This window comes from Armigeres subalbatus, chromosome 1 (genome assembly GCF_024139115.2).
Source record: "Armigeres subalbatus isolate Guangzhou_Male chromosome 1, GZ_Asu_2, whole genome shotgun sequence".
NCBI classification, from domain to species: Eukaryota; Metazoa; Arthropoda; class Insecta; order Diptera; family Culicidae; genus Armigeres; species Armigeres subalbatus.
Genome location: NC_085139.1, coordinates 297,810,078 through 297,835,506, shown reverse-complemented (window position 1 = coordinate 297,835,506; position 25,429 = coordinate 297,810,078). Strand labels below are relative to the sequence as shown.

Sequence of the window (25,429 nt, the reverse complement as noted above, 5' to 3'; positions counted from 1 at the left end):
ATGGATTTGGATTGGATTTGGGTTGGATTTGGATTGGATTGAATTCGGATTGGAACTGGACTGCATTTGGATTGGATTTGGGGTGGATTTGGATTGGTTTTGGATTGGATTTCGATTGGATTTGGATTGGATTGGATTCGGTTTGGATTTGGATATGATTCGGATTGAAATTGGATTGAATTTGGATTGATTTGGGATAGATTTGGATTGGATTTGAGTTGGATTTGGATTGGATTGGATTTCGATTGGATTTGGATTGGATTGGATTCGGATTTGGATTCGAATTTGATTGGATTTGGATTAAATTTGGATTGATTTGGGATGGATTTGGATTGGATTTGGGTTGGATTTGGGTAGGATTTTGATTGGATTTGGATTGATTACGGGTGGATTTAGATTGGATTTGGGTTGGATTTGGATTAGATTTGGATTGTATTTGGATATGATTTGGATTGATTTGGATTAGATTTGGATTGGATTTGGGTTGGATTTGGATTCGATTTTGATTGGATTTGGATTGGATTGGATTCGGATTTGGATTCGAATTTGATTGGATTTGGATTAAATTCGGATTCATTAGGGATGAATTTGGATTGGATTTTGATTGGATTTGGATTGGATATGGATAGGATTTGGATTGGAACAGGACTGCATTTGCATTGGATTTGATTTGGATTTGATTGGATTTCGATTGTATTGGATTCGGATTTGATTTGGGATGGATTTGGTTTGGGATGGATTTGGATTGGATTTGGGTTGGATTTGGATTGGATTTGGATTAGATTTGGATTGGAACTGGACTGCATCTGGATTGGATTGGATTTGGATTGATTCTGGGATGGATTTGGATTGGATTTGGGTTGGTTTTGGATTAGATTTGGATTGGATTTGGATTGGATTTGGATTGGATTCGGATTTGGATTCGAATTTGATTGGATTTGGATTAAATTTGGATTGATTTGGGATTTGGGATTTGGAATGGATTTCGATTGTTTTTGGATTGATTTGGGATAGATTTGGATTGGATTTGAGTTGGATTTGAGTTGGGTTTGGATTGGATTTGGATTGGATTCGGTTTGGATTTGGATAAGATTTGGATTGAAATTGGATTGGAATTGGATTCGATTTTGATTGGATTTGGATTAAATTTGGATTGATTTGGGATGGATTTAGATTGGATGTGGGTTGGATTTGGATTGGATTTGGAATGGATTTGGATTGGATTTCGATTGGATTTGGATTGGATTGGATTCGAATTTGGATTAAATTTGGATTGATTTGGGATGGATTTGGGTTGGATTTGGGTAGGATTTTGATTGGATTTGGATTGGATTTGATTTGGATAGGATTTGAATTGAATTTGGATTGGAACTGGACTGCATTTGGATTGGATTGGATTTGGGTAGGATTTGGGTTGGATTTGGATTGGATTTGGATTGGATTGGATTCGGATAGATTCGGTTTGGATTTGGATATGATTTGGATTGAAATTGGATTGAATTTGGATTGGATTTGGATTCGATTTTGATTGGATTTGGGTTGGATTTGGGTTGGATTTGGGTTGGTTCGATTGGTTTGGATTGGATTGGTTTGGATTTGGATTCGAATTTGATTGGTTGGATTAAATTTGGATTGATTTGGGATGAATTTGGATTGGTTTGGGTAGGATTTTGATTGGATTTGGATTGGATTTGGATAGGATTGGATTGGAACAGGACTGCATTTGAATTGGATTGGATTTGGATTTGATTGGTTCGATTGTATTGGATTCGGATTTGATTTGGGATGGATTTGGTTTGGGATGGTTGGATTGGTTGGGTTGGTTTGGATTGATTTGGATTAGATTTGGATTGGAACTGGACTGCATCTGGATTGGATTGGATTTGGATTGATTCTGGGATGGATTTGGATTGGATTTGGATTGGATTTGGGTTGGATTTGGATTGGATTTCGATTGGATTTGGATTGGATTCGGATTTGGATTCGAATTTGATTGGATTTGGATTAAATTTGGATTGATTTGGGTTGGATTTGGATTGGATTTGAATTGGATTTGGATTATATTTGGATATGATTTGGATTGAAATTGGATTGAATTTGGATTGGATTTGGGTTGGATTTGGATTTGGGTTGGATTTGAATGGGATTTGGATTGGATTTGGAATGGATTTCGATTGGATTTGGATTGGATTTTGATTGGATTTGGATTGATTTGGGATAAATTTGGATAGGATTTGGGTTTGATTTGAATTGGATTCGGATTGTTTTTGGATTCGATTTTGATTGAATTTGAATTGGATTTAGATTGGATTTGGAATAGATTTGGATAGAAATTCGATTGGATTGGATTTTATTTGATTCGGATTCGATTTTGATTGGTTTGATTGATTTGGATTCGATTTTTATTGGTTTTGGATAGATTCTGGAATAGATTTGGACTTGATTTGGATTTGATTTGAATTTGGAATGGATTTGAATTTGGCATGGATTTGGATTTGGAATGGATTTGGATTTGGATTGGATTTGGATTGGATTGGGTTTGATTTCGATTGAATTTGGATTGGATTTGGATCGGATTTGGATTGGATTTGGATTAGGTTTGGATTTGATTTGGATTTGGATTTGATTTTTGTTGGATTTGAATTGAATTTGGATTGGATTTGGATTGGATTTGCATTGGATTTGGATTGGATTTGGATTTCGATTGGATTTGGATAGGAATTAGATTGGATTAGATTTGAATTTGGATTTGGATTAAATTTGGAAATGGATTGTATTTGGAATTGGTTTGGATTTGGATTTGGATTGGATTTGGATTGGAATTGGATTGGATTTGGATTGGAATTGGATTGGATTTGATACCGATTGGATCTGGATTGGATTTGGATTAGGATTGAATTTGGATTTGGATTAAATTTGGACTGGATTTTAATTGGATTTGGATTGGATTTCGATTGGATTTGGATTGGATTTGGATTTGAATTGGATTTGGATTGGATTTGGATAGGAATTGGATTGCCTTTGGATTGGTTTTCGATTGGATTAGACTCGTATATGATTTGGATTTGATTTTGATTTGATTTGGATTTGTATTGGATTTGGATTGGATTTGGATTAGATTTGCATTGGATTAAATTTGGATTGATTTGGATTGGATTTGGATTGGATTTGGGTCGGATTTGGATTGGATTTGGATTGGATTGGATTCGGTTTGGATTTGGATATGATTTGGATTGAATTTGGATTGGATTTGGATTCGATTTTGATTGGATTTGGATTAAATTTGGATTGATTTGGGATTGATTTAGATTAGATTTGGGTTGGATTTGGATTTAAATTAGATTTTGATTTGATTTGGATTGGATTTGGAGTGGATTTCGATTGGATTTAGATTGGATTCGGATTTGGATTAAATTTGGATTGATTTGGGATTGATTTGGATTGGATTTGGGTTGGATTTGGATTGGATTTTGATTGGATTTGGATTGGATTTGGATAGGATTTGGATTGGAACAGGACTGCATATGCATTGGATTGGATTTGGGTTGGATTTGGATTTGATTGGATTTCGATTGTATTGGATTCGGATTTGATTGGATTTTGATTAAATTCGGATTGGTTTGGGATGGATTTGGATTGGATTTGAATTGGATTTGGAATTGGAGATTGAAATTGGATTGAATTTGGATTGGATTTGGGTTGGACTTGGATTTGGGTTGGATTTGAATGGGATTTGGATTGGATTTGGATTGGATTTGGGTTTGATTTGGATTGATTTGGGATGGATTTGGATAGGATTTTGGTTTGATTTGAATTGGATTTGGATTGGATTCGGGTTGGATTTTGATTGGATTTGGATTGCAATCGGATTGGAATTGGATTCGGATTGTTTTTGGATTCGATTTTGATTGAATTTGGATTGGATTTAGATTGGATTTGGAATGGATTTGGATAGAAATTCGATTGGATTGGATTTGGATTGTATTTGGATTCGATTTTGATTGGTTTTGGATAGATTCTGGAATAGATTTGGACTTGATTTGGATTTGATTTGAATTTGGAATGGATTTGAATTTGGAATGGATTTGGATTGGATTTGAATTTGGAATGGATTTGGATTTGGATTGGATTTGGATTGGGTTTGATTTCGATTGAATTGGGACCGGATTTGGATTGAATTTGGATTAGGTTTGGATTTGATTTGGATTTGGATTTGATTTTTATTGGATTTGAATTGAATTTGGATTGGATTTAGATTGGATTTGAATTGGATTTGGATTGGATTTGGATTTCGATTGGATTTGGATAGGAATTAGATTGGATTTGGATTGGTTTTCGATTGGATTAGACTCGTATTGGATTTGGATTTGATTTTGATTTGATTTGGATTTGTATTGGATTTGGATTGGATTTGGATTAGATTTGGATTGAATTGGAATGGACTGGATTTAGATTTGAAATGGATTTGAATTGGATTTGGACAGGAATTGGATTGGATTTGTATTGGTTTTGGATTGTATTATACTCGTATTTGATTTGGATTTGAATTGGATTTGTATTGGATTTGGATTGGATTTGGATTGGATTTGGATTGGATTGGATTCGGTTTGGATTTGGATATGATTTGGATTGAATTTGGATTGGATTTGGATTGGAATTGGATTCGATTTTGATTGGATTTGGATTAAATTTGGATTGATTTGGGATGGATTTGGATTGGATTTGGGTTGGATTTGGATTGGATTTGGATTGGATTTGGATTGGATTTGGATTGGATTAGATTCGGATTTGGATTAAATTTGGATTGATTTGGGATGGATTTGGATTGGATTTGGGTTGGATTTGGATTGGATTCGGATTGGATTCGGTTTGGATTTGGATATGATTTGGATTGAAATTGGATTGAATTTGGATTGGATTTGGATTCGATTTTGATTGGATTTGGATTAAATTTGGATTGATTTGGGATGGATTTAGATTGGATTTGGGTTGGATTTGGATTAGATTTGGATTGGATTTGGATTGGATTCGGATTGGATTCGGTTTGGATTTGGATAAGATTTGGATTGAATTTGGATTGGATTTGGATTGGAATTGGATTCGATTTTGATTGGATTTGGTTTAAATTTGGATTGATTTGGGATGGATTTGGATTGGATTTGGATTGGATTTGGATTGGATTTGGATTGGATTTCGATTGGATTTGGATTGGATTCGGATTTGGATTAAATTTGGATTGATTTGTGATGGATTTGGGTTGGATTTGGGTAGGATTTTGATTGGATTTGATTTGGATAGGATTTGAATTGAATTTGGATTGGAACTGGACTGCATTTGGATTGGATTGGATTTGGGTTGGATTTGGATTGGTTTTGGATTGGATTTGGATTGGATTTGGATTGGATTGGATTCGGATTGGATTCGGTTTGGATTTGGATATGATTTGGATTGAATTTGAATTGGATTTGGATTCGATTTTGATTGGATTTGGATTAAATTGGATTTGATTTGGGGTGGATTTGGATTGGTTTGGGTGGGATTTTGATTGGATTTGAATTGGTTTGGATGGGATTTGAACTGCATTTGATTGGATTTGGATTAAATTTGGATTGATTTGGGATGAATTTGGATTGGATTTGGGTTGGATTTGGGTAGGATTTTGATTGGATTTGGATTGGATTTGGATAGGATTTGGATTGGAACTGGACTGCATTTGCATTGGATTGGATTTGGGTTGGATTTGGATTTGATTGGATTTCGATTGTATTGGATTCGGATTTGGATTCGAATTTGATTGGATTTGGATTAAATTTGGATTGATTTGGGTTGGATTTGGATTGGATTTGAATTGGATTTGGATTATATTTGGATATGATTTGGATTGAAATTGGATTGAATTTGGATTGGATTTGGGTTGGATTTGAATGGGATTTGGATTGGATTTGGAATGGATTTCGATTGGATTTGGATTGATTTGGGATAAATTTGGATAGGATTTGGGTTTGATTTGAATTGGATTTGGATTGGATTTGGGTTGGATTTTGATTGGATTTGGATAGCAATCGGATTGGAATTGGATTGTTTTTGGATTCGATTTTGATTGAATTTGAATTGGATTTAGATTGGATGTGAAATGGATTTTGATAGAAATTCGATTGGATTGGATTTGGATTGTATTTGGATTCGATTTTGATTGGTTTTGAATAGATTCTGGAATGGATTTGGACTTGATTTGGATTGGATTTGGATTGGATTTGGGTTGGATTTGAATTGAATTTGAATTGGATTGGATCTGGATTGGATTTGAATTTGGAATGGATTTGGATTTGGATTGGATTTGGATCGGATTTGGATTGGATTTGGATTAGGTTTGGGTTTGATTTGGATTTGGATTTGATTTTTATTGGATTTGAATTGAATTTGGATTGGATTTATATTGGATTTGAATTGGATTTGAATTGGATTTGGATTTCGATTGGATTTGGATAGGAATTAGATTGGATAAGATTTGAATTTGGATTGGAATTGATTTGGATTTGGATTAAATTTGGAAATGGATTGTATTTGGAATTGGATTGGATTTGGATTTGGATTGGATTTGGATTGGAATTGGATTGGATTTGATACCGATTGGATTTGGATTGGATCTGGATTGGATTTGGATTAGGATTGAATTTGGATTTGGATTAAATTTGGACTGGATTTGAATTGGATTTGGATTGGATTTCGATTGGATTTGGATTTGAATTGGATTTGGATTGGATTTGGATAGGAATTGGATTGGATTTGGATTGGTTTTCGATTGGATTAGACTCGTATTGGATTTCGATTCGATTTTGATTTGATTTGGATTTGTATTGGATTTGGATTAGATTTGGATTGGATTGGAATGGACTGGATTTAGATTTGAATTGGATTTGGATTGGATTTGGACAGGAATTGGATTGGATTTGTATTGGTTTTGGATTGTATTATACTCGTATTGGATTTGGATTTGATTTGGATTTGAATTGGATTTGTATTGGATTTGGATTGGATTTGGATTAGATTTACATTGGATTGGATTTGGATATGCATTGGGTTTTTGATTGGATTTGAATTGAATTTGGATTGGATTTGGATTGGATTTGTATCGGATTTGGATTAGATTGAATTTTTATTGTATTTGGATTTCGATTGGGTTTGGATGGGAATTGGATTGGATTTGAATTGGATTTGGATTGGATTTGGATTGGGTTTGGATTGGATTTGAATTGGATTTCTTTTGCATTTGGATTAGATGTGGATTCGGATTGAATGCGAATTTGTTTTGAGTTTGAATTGGATTTGGGTTGAAATGTGATCGAATTTGGATTTAAATTGGGTTGGATTGGGTTAGATTGGTCTTGTGTTTTGATTCAATTTAGATTTAATTTCATTTTGAATTCGGATTGTATTAGGATTGGATTTTTATTGGATTTGGATTTAGATTGGATCAATTCAGAACTCTCGTCGGACTACACGATATTTCGTTGTGATCGTAGTGAGTCCACCAGCAACCTTTGTAGAGGTGGGTGTGTGCTAATTGCTGTGAAACATGAACTGAATTGTTTCGAGGTGATCCTCGATGGCTGCATCCAAGAATGTTATCGATCATTTAGTAATTTGCGTTCGATCATTTAGTAGTTTGTCAATAACTCATTCCAGAGTCCTAATTTCAAAATGTATTGTATGGTGGACTTTTAGTGCGAAGGTTTTTCTACAACTCTTCTTAACAGGTCGATGTTAGAATTCCACTAATCAATTTCTCTAACCGAATCAATCTCCGCCAGCGGTCTGGTGCAAATCAACTCCATTTCAAATCGTAATAGTAGAGTGCTTGATCTTGTATTCACGAGCTCGTCGGACATCTTAGAAGTTTCTCACCCAGCCTTGCCCCTGCTACCAACAGATGATCATCACCCGCCAGTGCTAATACTAATGGATGTTTGCAGTTTCGTACCCGCTCAAACTGAACGCGATCCAGATGCTATAGATTTCGACTTCCGGCGATGCGATTGTCTCTCTCTTAATTCTGAGCTTTCTACGATCAACTGGAATCAATATCTCCAGGCGCCTTCTATCGATGGTAATGTTGTCTTGTTCTATGACATACTGTATGAAGTTTTTCAATTGATGGTACCGCGTCGCCGAAGTATTAGCAGAAAGCCCTGGTGGAATGCTGAACTTCGTAACCAGCGAAACAAATTGAGAAAAGCGCGCAAAAGATTCTTCGCCAACAAAACCGACGAGAACAGGAATGCACTTCGACTGGTGGAATCTTCCTACAACGAGCTTCTTGACTCCTGCTACCGTAGACACCTGGACAACTTGCAGTCGAATTTAAAGAACAACCCCTCCATGTTTTGGAAGTCTGTAAAATCTCAGAAGACAAGTAACCAAATTCCGAAGACATTCTTTCAAAGCGTATTCAATGCAACATCTCTGCCCCCAGCCCACGCAGCAGGCTTCCAGAACGTCCCAGTTCATGAAATACGTCTTCCACGCTTTCAGTTCTCCCATCGTAAAGTGCTAAAGGCTCTTTGTGACCTTGACGTGTCCAAAGGTGCAGGAGTGGACGGCTTAACGCCCTATCTTTTGAAAAGCTGTGCTGAATCTTTTGCGACTCCACTGCTTTTCAATCAATCGATGAAAGACAATACGTTCCCGGAATTATGGAAAACTGCAAAAATGATCCCTGTCCACAAATCAGGAAGTAGGCGCAATGTTGAAAACTACCGCGGTATATCGATACTATGTTGTCTTGGCAAACTCGTTGAATCTATGATCCACAAAGTCATATTATCAGCAACTAAACATGTAATATCGGAACACCAGCATGGTTTCGTTCCACGTCGCTCTACTACGACCAAGCATTCTTGAGTATGCTGCCCCTGTTTGGGATCCTTACCACACTTCGCAAGTCATTCGTATTGAACGTATTCAAAAATCATTCATCCGTTTTGCACTTCGTCACTTACCGTGGAATGACCCTGCAAATTTACCAGACTATCCTGCTCGCTGTCAGCTGGTGGATCTTGAACTTTTGTCAAGAAGACGGGTGAAACTAAAAAGATTATTGGTCCACGACATCCTCAAAGGATACATAGATTGCTCGGATCTTCTCTCGGAGGCCCAACTCATCGCTCCTAGTCGTAGGTTACGGCACGCTTCACTTGACAAATCATGCACTTGACAAATTATGGGTATAACAGCCCTTTAAGTTCCTGTTTCAGAAATTTCAACGTTGTGTGTGATATGTTTGATTTTAATATTTCTAAGCATTGTTTCAAAACTAGGATTAAGAATGTAGTTTAATTTTAGTCTGTACGATACCATCGAAGACGATTCTATAAATAAATAAATAAATAAATAAAATGAATAAATACATTGGATTTGCGTTGGATTTGGATTGGTTTTGGGTTGTATTTGGATTGAATTTAGATTTTTTTTTAATTTGGTTTGGGATTGATTTCGTTTGGATCCGGAATAGTTTTTGGAGATTTTGGAGGAGATGGAGGAGAATTTATTTTGTATTTGGATTGAATTTTGATTGGTATTTGGTTTGGTTTTGGATTTTGATTAGAATTGATTGATGTTTGAAATGATTGGATTTGCATATTTGGTTTAGGTTCGGTTTTATTTTTGTTTGGAATTGGATTGGTTTTGATTTTGATTGGATAGGATTTCGTTTGAATTGGGTTGATTTTTGTTGGAAATGAATTGGATTGAAATTGATTGCGTTTGATTTGGATTGAATTTCTATGGTATTCGGATGATATTCAGTCTGAAATTGGTTTTGATTTGATACAATTTGGTTTTGATCCGGATTGGTTTAGGGTTGGAGTTGGATCGTGTAATACTTGGATTGAATTAAGTTTGGTTTTAGATTGGATTAAGATTGAACATGGCTTTTTAATTGCAGCTATGGGTTACAAAGTATACGTTTTAGCACAGATTTTAGTTATTCGAAAAATAAAAAAGTTGTATTTGTCAAAGAATTTGTTAAGGGCAATTCACAAGTAAGAAATTCACATTACGTCCAACATTTTAAATATTTACAAATGATTTGATGAATAACAAAAATCTAATTATGATAAACATGTGGAATATAATGGCATGCGAACTGTAGTATCCAAATGGCTTCTATAATGTTGTGCTGTTAGCTTTTATCGAATTGGTGGAATCAATCGAAATCAAATACCAACAACAGCCGAGTACGAGCTTAAATCAAGATAGTGTCTCACGCTAGCAGTCGCCCCAAATCAAAAGTCTTTGAACTTCACCAAATCGAAAGTTTCTCCATCTATATTTCATTGACCTTTTGCAGTGTTTATTTTTAATTATCGATCCGTACAATTTTACGTTACAATTGGCTTTGGCCCACCCCACCTCGGCGACTGCCACGCCACAGTAACCGATTGGATCTAATCTTGAAAATCTAATAAATATCCACCTAACGATGGTGATTATATCCATCCATCGGAAAAATAGGAACAAACATCCAAATAAAGCCTACCAACCCACAATGCGGCCATGAACAGTGACGTTCTTTGTCGTCTCTATATCTGTTTTGTCATCATCGTCGTCGGTCGCTGGAAAGAAGTTTAGTTCCGATGTAGAAGCGTGGGTTGGGCGGACAATGGGGGTTGAATCGGTCTAAAGCTAGTTATGGGTGGATGTGCAAAAGAAGTGCGGGTGGATTTGCGGTGCGGCGATGTTGGGGAGGAATCGCACGAAAGGAAGCTTTTAAAAGACTTGAGTGGTGTTGCTTTACTTTCGATTTTCGTTGTTTCGCTGTGATGCACTTTGCCACTACTACTGAGTGCTATTCACAACGGGCCAAGAAGTTGGGCCGGGATGGGTATCAACGGTTCGAGGCGGTTTCTCTATTTCGGTATTTTCGTGCATCAGCACCCTTTGCCTTTTTCGAATTTTGATGTTGCTGCCTACAAGCGGAGAAAGCGGTGTGGTTTCCTCTCCTAATTTATTCGAGAACGTCATAATAAATTTATAGCTTCGGAACAAGGAGCACCGTCTCTCCTTCTAAACTACAAACAAGAAACATCGATCGATTCCGATTTCCCGCGACGCGAGCACTAAACCCAACCTCTCAAATTTCTCCTTTCAGGTTAACAAGATGCGACAACCTTGGCGTCGAGTGGAGAAGGTCCCGCTGGAGTGACCTCCGGCAACAGAGTGCAGCAACGAATGACCGAACCGTCCACTTGGAAAGCAAGCGCGACACGCGAAAGCCATAAACCCCCTCGTCCTCGACACGACGTCACCAGCTGCTCGCTCGGTCGCGTGCATCGCCTCGCTGATTTCCATTCGGAGCCTCAACTAGTCCAACAACACCGTCCAGCAGCGCGATGAGCGTCCTTGAAGTCCAGCGAAGAAGGCGGCGAGCAAATCAAATCTAAGCCATCTTGGGGTGGCGCTTGAAGAGTGCTTTGGAGAAAGGGTCGAAGGTCACGCGATAGGTTTCGCGGCTGGAACAAAGCACAGGCTGGAAATAGCATTGGCCTACTGAGATTGGATTGTAATCGCGGCCTGTCGTCATCCTTTGCTTGGGATTGCCATCGGCAGCAACTGATTGGTTGCCCCGTTTGCTGAACGATGATGTTTGGTCAACGCAGTGAAAAGATGGACCTGAACAACGAGAACATTCAGTCCGCATCGGAAATTATTGAAAGTGAGTACCCATTTTTAATTATTCTTGAATTTCGATATTAGATGATGAATAGATTTTTGGTGAGTGGAATGCGTTTGGAAATTCCATAATACGATAGTCAGACTCCACTGATGTCCCCCATAATACATTGGTATGACTTCCATAGGATTAATTTTCGAATTCCTTACTTACTTGGCGGACGAGGCTGCATGGTTAATCAACGCTTGCTTACCTTTGTGAGCACCACGATAAAGAACTCCAGTGCAGATAGATGCACATACGATTGTAGAACCGGAAAGCTTTTTTTTCTACTAGTCTGCAGATGATGAAAAAGATGCGAATTCAATAGCAGAACTTTTTAATTAGATTGGTCGACAGATTGCATATCGTTTCAAACCATTTGTTCTAGAAATATTTATAACTAGATGGCGGTAGTGATCAAATATCAGAATCGGTAAAGTATAGTAAAATTCCATGCCCATTGCACTTTCTGGGTATTTTTTTCTATTTTGTCGGGATATTTTAATTAATCCTTGTTGCTTACATGCCTAGGAACGCATAGGAATTGAGCTGCTTGGAATATTCATGGAAAATACTAATGAGACTAAACATTTAATGATGTTTGATGTGTCAGTTATCGCTCAACTTCCGTTCCGAGCAGATGCGATTTGCTTACGGAAGATATTTAGGCCGAATAATTTCAATCGTCTACGTCATTTTAATTATTTTGTATCAGTGAGTGATAGACCAGTGAATTTTTCCCGCGATTTTGTGGTGATCGTGCATTTTTCGCACAGATTTCACATTTCGCATAGATTATGTGAATTTGTCGCAGAAACCAACCTCCGAAAAGGTTCACCATTTCATTTCGTTAAATTTGGGTCTGCAGCAGCCTTGAGAGCAAAGGCTTATGATTGCCAATACGGAGATGGCGAGTTTGATTCTCGGTCCGGTGCAGGATGTTTTCGGGTTGGAAACTTTCTCGATATCCTGGGCTTAGTCTAGGAAGGGGAACCCGGGTCAAAAAGGACACCCTTTGATTTCCCTGTAAAATGTTTTATTAAATGCATAATCGATAACTTCTTAACCTTCTTTACAGTCTTAAAGTATAATATTCATCACATTTTGCATTGGAAGTCCAGAATAAATCTAAAAAATGCTGAAAAAAAATATAATAATGACATAAAATAAGGATTTTTGAAGGGCATTATATATTAATTTAGAGTTATTTATTTCTAAGTCAAAACTAGTGGCTCCTGTGCGCCGGTCATATAATCGGCGGCGGCGGCGTAGTGGTCACTTGTGCCCCGGCGATGGCGGTGTCACGGCGGCGTGCCGTTGGCTTTTATCGGCGGCGGCGGCGGCGTGAACCGGCGTGGATGAAAAAATCAATTTTAACGCGGATTTTTTAATTCACGCGGATTTTTTCAAGTTCGTTTATTTGGTAGGCTCAGGCGTGTATAACACTTTACGGAGCCATGGTTCTTTGCGATGTATACAATCAATATCATTTATTTTTTCATTTAGTAGGAGAGGGGTAGAAGCCAGCGTACTCGTGGTGACTCGAGGTTAGTTTACAATGTTTAAGGATGGACAGGTTTAAGGATTTTGGATCAGGGAATTTCAGCTTCTCATCCCGGTATTTGGCGTCAGGGACGAAGTGGCGTGTCGTCGTGCTCGCGGAATGGTTCGACTGGGAGCATCTTCCGGATGGCAAGAGCTATGGTGCTCTATGGAACAGAAAGCAGAGACTAAACACAAAAAAAACTTTGAAGAAAGAAAAAAAAAACAAACTATTAGATTTTGATATCAGAAGCACAAAGAAAACTATAAATGGCCTGCATATAGACCACATCACGATCTCCCAAAACACCTCGAAGGGTTGTTTACCTCGGGCCGCTAGGGTATCCAATAATTGCTCTCTGGAGGCGTCATTTTCCGAGCAGGACCAAAAATTCACGCGGTTTTGATTCACACGGTACGAATCGCTCGTATAAAAATCGACTTCAGTTGATTAAAATTGTAATATTCGATCGATCATCAAACAGCACATTCCATAGTAAATTACCAGCGACACTAATAACTACCTCAAAATGTTATTTAAATTAAAACTATTTTATTGTTCTTTGATTTTGATGAATCAAAATTTAACCTTAGTAAGATGTTGGGGTCAATATGACCCAAAACGAAACTTCAAAGTAGAATAACTTTTTACCTGATAATCCGATCGTTCTGAAATTTCTTGACTTTTAATATTTTGTGGAAATGAAGCATCTGACATGAAAAAAGGATTTTAAGGTGCAACAGGAACGACCCCACAAAAAAGTTACGAATAAGATGTTAGGGTCATATTGACCCAGAAATGTAAATGCTTATAAAACAGTCAAATTATAACCGAATTACAAAGTTTATATACCGTTCGAAAGATAAACTCATCAATTTTGTGGCTAGGTAGTGATATGCTGGTTCTGGAGACAATGGTCACCGGGAAACGACTTCCACGGGGACCTTGTCGGTCATATAAGGGGAGCATAAAAATCGCTCCATATATGCCATTCGATCGCTAATTCTTCATATATTCTCTTAAAACGGTAATGTATGGTCCATGAGAGGGCTTCCGACGAAAGTGGCCACTCCTGGTACATGCAAGGTGCCCCCAGGGAACCCGCAGGAGGGGACATTTCCGTTTTAGCACCAAAATATACCGTGCGGCGGCTTTGTCGTCATGTTTTTCCACAAAATAGATGTTAATGCGCTTGAAATCGATAAAAGACCACATTGGCCACTCCTGGTACATGCAAGGTGCCCCCGGGGAACCCGCAGGAGGAGACATTTCCGTTTTAGCACCAAAATATACCGTGCGGTGGCTCTGTCGTCATGATTTTCCACAAAATAGATGATAATGCGCTTGAAATCGATAAAAGACCACATTGGCCACTCCTGGTACATGCAAGGTGCCCCCGGGGAACCCGCAGGGGGGGACATTTCCGTTTCAGTACCAAAATATACCGTGCGGCGGCTCTGTCGTCATGATTTTCCACAAAATAGATGATAATGCACTTGAAATCGATAAAAGACCACATTGGCCACTCCTGGTACATGCAAGGTGCCCCGGGGAACCCGCAGGAGGGGACATTTCCGTTTTAGCACCAAAATATACCGTGCGGCGGCTCTGTCGTCATGATTTTCCACCAAACAGATGGTTATGCGCTCGAAATCGATAAATGACCACATTGACCACTCCTGGTACATGCAAGGTGCCCCCGGGGAACCCGTATGAGAGGACATTTCCGTTTTAGCACGAAAATATGCCGTGCGGCGTCTCTTTCGTAATGATTTTCTACAAAATAGATGATTATGCGCTCGAAATCGATAAGTGACCACATTTGCAACGCCTGGAACCTATGAGGGGCCATCAGGGAACCCGTAGAAAGGGACATTTCCATTTTTACACCAATATAAGCCGTGCGGCGGCTCTTTTGGTGTTTTCCCATCAAACAGATGGACGTGCGCTCGAAATCGATAAGTGACCACATTGGCTACATTTGAAATCTATGAGGTGCCCCCGGGAGCCCGTAGAAGAGTACATTTCCATTTTAACACCAAAATATGCCGTGCGGTGGCTCTTTCTTTGTTATTTTCTACCAAACAGATGGTCATGTGCTTGGAGTTGATTAGTGATATTGTCTACTCTTGGAACCTTTGAGATGCCCTGCGAACCCGTAGGAGAGGACATTTTCATGGTTATATCAAATGTACTGTACCGCTTGCGGCAGCTCTATCTTCGTCTATCATTGTCTACCCTGGCCACAAGTCATCAAAAAGTTGGTTATGCGCTTGAAATTGTTCTGCATTTGAAATTGAGTACTGAGTCAAATTAAAAAATAGTTTCTGGGCTACTGTGATGATTCTTTCGAACAGCTCTTCAAGGATTTTCTATTCCGCATCTCGATATTACCATTAGTCGATGGTCCCTTCAATATCGACTCATAGAAGTTTGAGGTTTTCACCGACCGCCGTGGACAATGATATGAAAACGCAACATTTCGATATAAAAAAAATCTCTCCTTCTGTGAGACTCCTGCGGGTACCTTGTAGGTTGTAGATATTAAATTCAGAATGAATGACCTATTTGATAGAGAAAAAAACTAGATTAATCTACCTAGTGGTGATGGTGCCTTTATCGTTCGTTCAAAAGGGTTGAGAAATATATAAGAAAAGTCTAATATAACACTAATAGGTAGATAGCTCTTATTTTTAATATTTGTTCATGTGCATTCTAAAATTTTCTGCTGAACGCAACTTATTGCAAGCCAATCGGATGAGCATAAGTGCCAGAAAAGTGATTTTCCAATGCAGCTGCTGAAATTAGTATTTTGGCCATAACTTCAGAGCCCATTCAGCCAATTTTCATTAGGAAACAATAGGGCAGGATTTTCGTCGAATGCTATTTACGGCGAGCAATTCGGTTGAGGAAAAGCTCCTAAAAAGTGAGTGAGATTTTGTGTGCACAGACACTTTCAATGAATTCTTCACGGCACTCCACAATTACCGAAACTGGGCCTGGGGTTCCCCCGGGTTGATATTAGATTTCAAGAGCATAGCCAACTATTTGATGGACAATTAAAGTGAAAGAGCCGCTGCACGGCATGTCTTTAAGGCCGATGTCCACGTAAAGTTTTTTCACGCTGCTTGCACGCCGCGTTCACGCAAGGTACCCAGCATCAAATGGAGTGATGCACACGTAAACGTGTGCACGACTACATTTGATGCCGGATACCTTGCGTGGACGCGGCGTGCACGCAGCTTGAAAACACGCTATGTGGGCATCGGCCCTAAGTAAGAGTAAGAGTAAGCACGGAAATGTCCTCGCCTATGAGCTCCACGGCGGTACTTCATAGGTTCCAAAATGGAAAATGTGGTCACTTATTCATTTCGCTATAAAACGGAAATGTCACCATCTACGGGTTTCCGTGGGCATCTCATTGGTTCCAAAAGTGACCAATGTGGTCACTTATCGATTTCAAGCGCATAATCATCTATTTTGTGGAAAATCATGACGAAAGAGCCGCCACACGACATCTTTCGGTGTTAAACGGAAATGTCCCTTTCTACGGGTTCCCCAAGGGCACCTCATAGGTTCAAGAGTGGCCAATGTGGTCACTTATTTATTTCGAGAGAATAACCATCTCTTTGGTGGGAAAACACACCAAAAGAGTCGCCGCTTGGCATATTTCGGTGTTAAAACGAAAATATCCCATTCTACGGGTTCCCTGGGGGCCCCTGGTAGACTCCAAGAACGTCCAATGTGGTCCAGAGCTTTAAATAATCGAATATTTTTGGTGAAGCCCATCGGCCTTCTTTGTCACCCTCATTTCGTACATATTCATATTCAGCTGAACATTGACAATTTCCGATCAAATATCAGTCAGTGAGTATTTATTTAGATTTCGTAAACTAATAAATTACTGTAAAACTAAACACATAAATGATGATTTCAATAATTACTCACATAGATCTGACCCCGACGTTAAACTGAGCGGAAATTTTAGTGCAAAAGTCAACATAATCAAAGCCATTTATGTTTTCTTCAAACGCTGTTTGCTGCAAGCACCCTGCTCCATATCGACTACTACAGATATAGAATGATTGAATATATAATGAATTGATCGAAATAAACAGTATTCAAATTGCCTCCGCCATGGCTGGATGGCCCAAAAACGGTCGTCTTTTAATTAAATCCGTACTATAACACAACGTATTTATTGGGTCCTATCCGCTGCGCGATCAAACGCAGTGACCATTCTCAGTACCAAACAAATGAATGAATATGTGAAGAAGAAAACTGAGTAAGTCATTCTATGTTTTGAATAGTCATGCGACGTTTGTCAATATTCAGTCCGAAGTTGCTTCGTGAAGGTGATTATTTTATGCTCTGATGTGGTCAATTATCGATTTCAAGCGCATAACCATCTGTTTGGTGGAAAATCATGACGAAAGAGCTGCCGCACGGTATATTTTGGTGCTAAAACGGAAATGTCCCCTCCTGCGGATTCCCCGGGGGCACCTTGCATGTACCAGGAGTGGCCAATGTGGTCACTTATCGATTTCAAGCGCATAATCATCTGTTTGGTGGGAAATCATGACGAAAGAGCCGCCGCACGGCATATTTTGGTGCTAAAACGGAAATGTCCCCTACTGCGGGATCCCCGGGGGCACCTTGCATGTACCAGGAGTGGCCAATGTGGTCTTTTATCGGTTTCAAGCGCATTATCATCTATTTTGTGGAAAATCATGACGACAGAGCCGCCGCGCGGTATATTTTAGTGCTAATCGGAAATGTCCCCTCCTGCGGGTTCCCCGGGGCACCTTGCATGTACCAGGAGTGGCCAATGTGGTCTTTTATCGATTTCAAGCGCATTATCATCTATTTTGTGGAAAATCATGACAACAGAGCCGCCGCACGGTATATTTTGGTGCTAAAACGGAAATGTCCCTCCTGCGGATTCCCCGGGGGCACCTTGCATGTACCAGGAGTGGCCAATGTGGTCACTTATCGATTTCAAGCGCATAACCATCTGTTTGGTGGAAAATCATGACGAAAGAGCCGCCGCACGGCATATTTTGGTGCAAAATGCATGTACCAGGAGTGGCCAATGTGGTATTTTATCGATTTCAAGCGCATTATCATCTATTTTGTGGAAAAACGTGACGACAGAGCCGCCGCACGGTATATTTTGGTGCTAAAACGGAAATGTCTCCTCCTGCGGATTCCCCGGGGGCACCTTGCATGTACCAGGAGTGGCCAATGTGGTCACTTATCGATTTCAAGCGCACAACCATCAGTTTGGTGGACAATCATGACGAAAGAGCCGCCGCACGGCATATTTTGGTGCTAAAACGGAAATGTCCCCTCCTGCGGGTTCCCCGGGGGCACCTTGCATGTACCAGGAGTGGCCAATGTGGTATTTTATCGATTTCAAGCGCATAACCATCTGTTTGGTGGAAAATCATGACGAAAGAGCCGCCGCACGGCATATTTTCGTGCTAAAACGGAAATGTCCCCTCCTGCGGGTTCCCCGGGGGCACCTTGCATGTACCAGGAGTGGCCAATGTGGTCTTTTATCGATTTCAAGCGCATTATCATCTATTTTGCGGAAAATCATGATGACAGAGCCGCCGCACGGTATATTTTGGTGCTAAACCGTAAATGTCCCCTCCTGCGGATTCCCCGGGGGCACCTTGCATGTACCAGGAGTGGCCAATGTGGTCACTTATCGATTTCAAGCGCATAACCATCTGTTTGGTGGAAAATAATGACGAAAGAGCCGCTGCACGGCATATTTTAGTGCAAAAACGTAAATGTCCCCTCCTGTGGGTTCCCCGGGGGCACCTTGCATGTACCAGGAGTGGCCAATGTGGTATTTTATCGATTTCAAGCGCATAACCATCTGTTTGGTGGAAAATCATGACGAAAGAGCCGCCGCACGGCATATTTTCGTGCTAAAACGGAAATGTCCCCTCCTGCGGGTTCCCCGGGGGCACCTTGCTTGTACCAGGAGTGGCCAATGTGGTCTTTTATCGATTTCAAGCGCATTATCATCTATTTTGTGGAAAAACATGACGACAGAGCCGCCGCACGGTATATTTTGGTGCTAAAACGGAAATGTCCCCTCCTACGGGTTCCCTGAGAACACCTTGCATATACCAAGAGTGGCCACTTTCGTCGGAAGCCCTCTCATGGACCATACATTACCGTTTTAAGAGAATATATGAAGAATTAGCGATCGAATGGCATATATGGAGCGATTTTTATGCTCCCCTTATATGACCGACAAGGTCCCCGTGGAAGTCGTTTCCCGGTGGCCATTGTCTCCAGAACCAGCATATCAGTACATAGCCACAAAATTGATGAGTTTATCTTTCGAACGGTATATAAACTTTGTAATTCGGTTATAATTTGACTGTTTTATAAGCATTTACATTTCTGGGTCAATATGACCCCAACATCTTATTCGTAAGTTTTTTCTAATATCCGAAGAAGGTTAACAACGAATTCTGCTTCACTTTTCTTAACGTTTTTTTGAGCAATATTAGGAATTAGGCTTCGGTGTTATAGGACTAATATGTTAATATTTTTTTCCAAAAGCTTTCCTAATTCAGGATTTTGATAAAGTTCAGTCGATTTACTTCTCAATATATCTAAATTTCAGAAAAATTCTAACTACTATTCTTTGAGTTACATATACAATTGGGCAATGTTTGAGCGGCTGCATATCTAGTATATTTAGAGAATTTGCAGTTCATTCACCTGCTGTGACCCTTGGATACTGGAAGGACATTCACGATGGAATCCACTAATGACAACCACAATTGACAGTTTACTCTCCACCTCGCGTTCTTGTATGCACAAATCTCAATAGATGATCAACATAACTTAAATGAGCTCTGGCTGAGTAAGACTGGGCACAATGACCTACCAAATTGAATATTTTCCTCAAAAGTTGGTTAAATATGACAAAAAAAGTTCTTGGTGGAGTTCCTCAAGAGATTTCCGGAGAAAACTACGATTTTTGTTTATGTTTCATTAGAAATTCCTTTGTGAAACTCTATAAAAAATTCTGCGGAAACTCATATAGGCATTTTATTGAAAACCATTAAGGCTCTCGTTGGGAAATCTTTCAGGATACTTCGTCCGAACTTGGCCACTTTTGATCCCACGACGGACTTCCCACAAATCACACCAAGGAAATACAAAACCGAACTAGCTTGTTTCCTTGCTAAAAGTAGACTCGTTTATTCGTCGTAAGGAACAAAGCTTTGGGGACGCAGGCTTTGCTTATTATATGCATAGGTATTTTATAATTTTGCCCGAAAGCACCGACTTCAAAAATAGTTTACATTAGGGAACCAAAGGAATTCCCGCAGAAAAATAAAAAAGAATCTTTTCAGTAAATTTCGAAAAAATGTTCTAGGGAAATCCTAGAAGAATTTCCGAATGGTTCCCAAAAGCAATTTCCGAAGAAATTTCTTTGAATGAATTTCTGAAGAGATTCCCGAAAAAATCAAAAGAAATGGAGAATGTTCCCAAGTAATATTTTAAGTTTTACAACGCTCTTGAAGACCATAATTTACTCTTCAAGAGTGTTATGAAACCTGCATAAAAACTAGTAACATAGGTTTGAGACAGAATTACTGAGGGAAATGACCAAGAACTTCTTCCTAAAGTTACCAAATAATTTTCAAAGGATTACCCGTAGAAATTCCCAAGGAATTACTTAAGGTAGTTCGGAAAGAATTCCTATGGGAATTTCAGGAAAAGATGCCAAAGAACTTGTCAAAGAAAAAATCCGGAGGAATTCCTAAAATAATCCTCCATATTAATTTCCAAAGAAATTCCTAAGCAAACTTTCAAAGACTAAACATTTTTCCGAAGGAATCTGTAAATGAATTTCTGAAGGAATTTTCAGAGAAATTCTAAAATATTTTCCGTCGATATTTCAAAAGCAATTTGCGGATGATTTTCGGAAGATACATCCGAAAGAATTCCTAAAGGATTTTATGAAGAAATTCCACAAGCAATTTTCTACGACATTTTCAAAGGAATTTCCAAACCTTAACAAATTTCCTATGGTTTTCTTAAACAAAGGAATACGTGTAGGGAATTCTGACGTAATTCCTGAGGTAAATTTTAAGGAATATCCGAAAGAATTTCCGAAGAACTTTCTAGAACTCGTTTCCGGAGAAATATTTGTAGAACTTTTTAAGGCAATTTCCTAGGGAATTCCTGGACGAATCTTCAAAGGAATCTCTGGAGGAAATTGCGAATAAATTACTGGGAAAAACTCCAAAGGAATTCTTGAATAAATGTAGTAATTACATCAGAAATACCAGAAGGCATTTTCTCTGAAATTCTATCGGGAATTTCTTCGTTATTTCTTTTAAGAAGTCGGAAATTCCATCATAAAATCCTTCAAAAATACCTTTCTGGATTTATTTGGAAATTCCTTTTGGAATTCTTTAGGAAAGTATTTTACCTTCAAAAACTTTACTTTACTTTACTTTTTAAGTTCATTTAGGATTTATTTTCGAATATCCGTTCAGGCTCTTTTTTGGGAATGCCTTCAACAATTTATTTGGAAATTCCTGCACTAAACCCAACACAAAATTCTTTAAAAACGCCTCCAAAAATTTATTTGGGAACTTCTCCAGAATTTTATTTCTAAATAATCAAAAAATTACCGCCCAGAATTCCTTCGGATATTCCTCCAGGGACTTCTTTAAAAGATTATTCGAAATTTTTTTCGGAGATTTCTCCAGATTTTTTTTCGGTAGATCTCCCAGGAAAACCTATGAAATTTATTGAAAATGAAGCTGTTTGCGATGTTACTTATTGAATTTTCGAAAAAAAAAATCCAAAAATAAACAACAAACACTAAAAGATGAAGGTATTTTCGAAGAAATTCCTGCAGGAAGTTCCGGAAGAATTCCCGGAGAATGTTTTAAAGGAATAGCTGGAAGTTCTGAAGAAATTCCTTAGGCAAATTTTGAATGAATTCCTTATAGATATCTAGAAGATTTCTTTTTCCAGCGATTCATGAAATAATTGCTGAAACAATTTTAAAACGAAAAATTTCCGAAGAAATCCTCAAAAAATGTCTGAAGAAATTATCAAAAAAACGAATGGATTTTTTTTAGGTGTCAGGCCATTTGGCCGAATGCCGTTTGGCCGAATGCCGTTTGGCCGAACGGGTCGTTTGGCCGAATGCCGTTTGGCCGAATAGTTAAAAAATGACCTCATTTTACGAGTGGTCCTTCTTTACTTCCTTTTTCTTTCTTCTTCTTTCTTCCTTCCTCCTTCTTGCTTTTTCCTTCTTCCTTCCTTTTTCTTTCTTCTTTTTTCCATCCTCTATCTTCTTTCTACTTTCTTCCTTCTTTCTTCTTCCTTCTTCTTTCTTCTCCCTACTTCCTTCTTTCTTCTTTCTTCTTCCTTCTTCCTTCTTCCTTATTCTTTCATTCTTCTTTATTCTCTCTTCTTTCTTCTTCCTCCTTCTTTATTTTTCCTTCTTCCTTCTTCCTTCTTCCTCTTCCTTCTTCCTCTTCCTTCTTCCTTCTTCCTTCTTCCTCTTCCTTCTTCCTTCTTCCTTCTCCCTTCTTCCTTCTTCCTTCTTCTTTCTTCCTTCTTCCTTCTTCCTTCTCCTTCTTCCTTCTTTCTTCTTCCTTCTTCCTTCTTCCTTCTTTCTTCTTCCTTCTTCCTTTTTTATTCCTTCTTCCTTATTCCTTCTACCTTCTTCCTTCTTTCTTCTTCCTTCTTCTTTCTTCCTTCTTCCTTCTTCCTTCTTCCTTCTTTTTTTTTTGTCTTTATTAAGGAGACTTTCAGCCCGAGGCTGGCTCGTCTCCGGATTCTTCCTTCTTCCTTCTCCCTTTTTCTATCATCCTTTTTTCATCTTCTTTCTTCCTTTTCCTTCTTCTTTCTTCCTTCTGCCCCTTTCTTTCTTCCTTCTTCTTTCTTACTTCTTCCTTCTTCCTTCTTCCTTCTTCCTTCTTCCTTCTTCCTTCTTCCTCCGTCCTTCTTCCTTCTTCCTTCTTCCTTCTCCCTTTTTCTATCATCCTTTTTTCATCTTCCTTCTTCTTTCTTCCTTTTCCTTCTTCTTTCTTCCTTCTTCCTTCTGCCCCTTTCCTTCTTCCTTCTTCCCTCTTACTGCACAATTCTTCTTTCTTCTTCTTTATTCCTTCTTCCTTCATAAGGAAACGTATTTCAACTATTCGGCCAAACGGCATTCGGCCAAATGGCATGCGGCCAAATGACCCTTTCGGCCAAATGGCATTCGGCCAAACGACATTCGGCCAAATGACCCTAAACCTTTATTTAAGGGATTTTTTAAGAAATTTCCGAAGGAATTGCTAAAGAAACTTCCAAAGGAATTCCTCAAGGAGTCTCCGAAGGAGAATGTAGGAATTCGTGGAACAAAATCCGAAAGCATTCCTTAAGCAGTTTTCGAAAGAAATGGGTAAAGGATTTTCTGAAGAAATCCGTAATGAAAATTCTTAATGAATTTTGTAAGGAATCTCCAAAGGAATGCCCAAATTCCTAATTTCTAAATAATCTTATAAGGTTTTTTAAAAGAAACTTTTCGGAGGAATTATCAAATAAATTTCTTGATTTACTTCCGAACTAATTTCTGGAGTATTTTCGTAGAAATTCATAAATGAATGTTTAAACAATACTTCCTTCGAATATTCTCAGAAATTCCAGGAATTTTACAATAAGGCTTTTACAAAACAGTATTAAATAATTTCAAGTCAATAAAATTAAATTAAATTTTCGTAATGTTTGAAAATACCTGACGTTTTAACTAAATAATCTGACTAAATACTATGCAGCGAGGCGACAACGCGCTTTTAACTGATGCTTGTAATATTTGCACAGCAATATTTGCTTTGCTGATGCTGATTAAATAAGTTGATTTAAATAAATAAAAAAATAAATATTGTCAAAAAACTATTGTGCAACTTAACTTGAAATTTCTAAACTGCAATAATTTACCTACATAATCGGTACCAAATAGTTTTTCATGAAAAGTTTCTTATTTTGAGAAAACCCGCGTTAGATGACTTTCGCCATACAAATTTCTGGCGGTTAACTCTTGCTGGCTATGTTGCGCATATACTATAGCGCCTGGATGTGACAGCGGCGGGTAGAAAATCAGCCACGGCCAATAATTCATTGATATTTTTTATTGCGATTAGTCATCGGCGTGGCAAAATTATGATCGGCGGCGCGCCGACCCAAAATCGTCGGTGGCGGCGGCGCGAGTTAAATCACCGGCGGCGGCGGCGCACAGGTCTAGGCTGTGGCACCTTTTTTAGCGAAAAAATGCATTTAAATGCACTGTTGACGATCTGGGGCAAAAGGGTCACTCTTTGAATCGCACTTTGGATTGAACATAACCTTGAACACAACTGAACCGTTTGTTTGAGAAACTGCATATGTAACATTTTTGGCCAAAATGAGATTTTTATATATTCTGGCAAAAAATACGAAAAAAATTTTTTTGTTCAGGAATGTATGAAAAAAAATTCGTTTGTTTGAGAAACTACATATGTCCACGAATTTTGAAGAGCAATTGTGGAGTACTGCTTACATTTTTTGCACTGAAAGTGCCCCAGGGTGTTCAGTTTTGCCTAAAACTATTGATCTGTATCGAAGAAATCGAAAGATTCGGTGCAAATTTGTTAAAAAACAGTTTTTTGTTGTTTTCTCGAAATAGTGTAAAATGGACTTATGCAGTTTCTCAAACAAATGATTCAACTTTCTTTCTAACTGTTGTTGTTGTGATTTTGTAGTCAGGAATGCCAGACCCCAGACGTACAGACATGTCTACATTTTTACAGACATTTGGTCTTGCAGACAGACATCATACATATTACAGGCATTATACAGATTTTTTTAAAGTTACAGACTTTTACAGACATTTTTCTTCTAAACAGAAATCCTTTGGGACCTGAGAACGGATTCGTTTTGGGCTTCCGTACGGAATTATTTTGCCCTTTCGAACATTTACGGACGAAATTCCTTCGAGCATCTGAACGAAATTCTTTTGGGCTATCGAAAGAAATTCCTCTGAGCTTCCGAATGAAATCCTTTTGGACTTCCGAACGGAATCTTGTTGGGATTCTTAACAAAACTTTTTTAGAATTCCAAACGGAATACTTTTGGGCTTTCGAAAGGAATAT

General features: G+C 38.6%; 1 protein-coding gene across 3 annotated transcripts in view; it reads left to right on the top strand.

Annotated features, from left to right (window-relative positions):
• The window catches only part of LOC134207779 (mucin-5AC), a 76,135-nt gene that overhangs the window by 21,148 nt on the left and 29,558 nt on the right, over nucleotides 1-25,429 (top strand). For all 3 annotated transcript variants that reach the window (XM_062683679.1, XM_062683680.1, XM_062683678.1), the window contains exon 3: nucleotides 11,150-11,713. In XM_062683679.1, coding sequence (XP_062539663.1) covers nucleotides 11,638-11,713 — 76 coding nt within the window. In that variant the 5' untranslated portion in view covers nucleotides 11,150-11,637. The remainder of the gene's footprint in view (nucleotides 1-11,149; nucleotides 11,714-25,429) is intronic.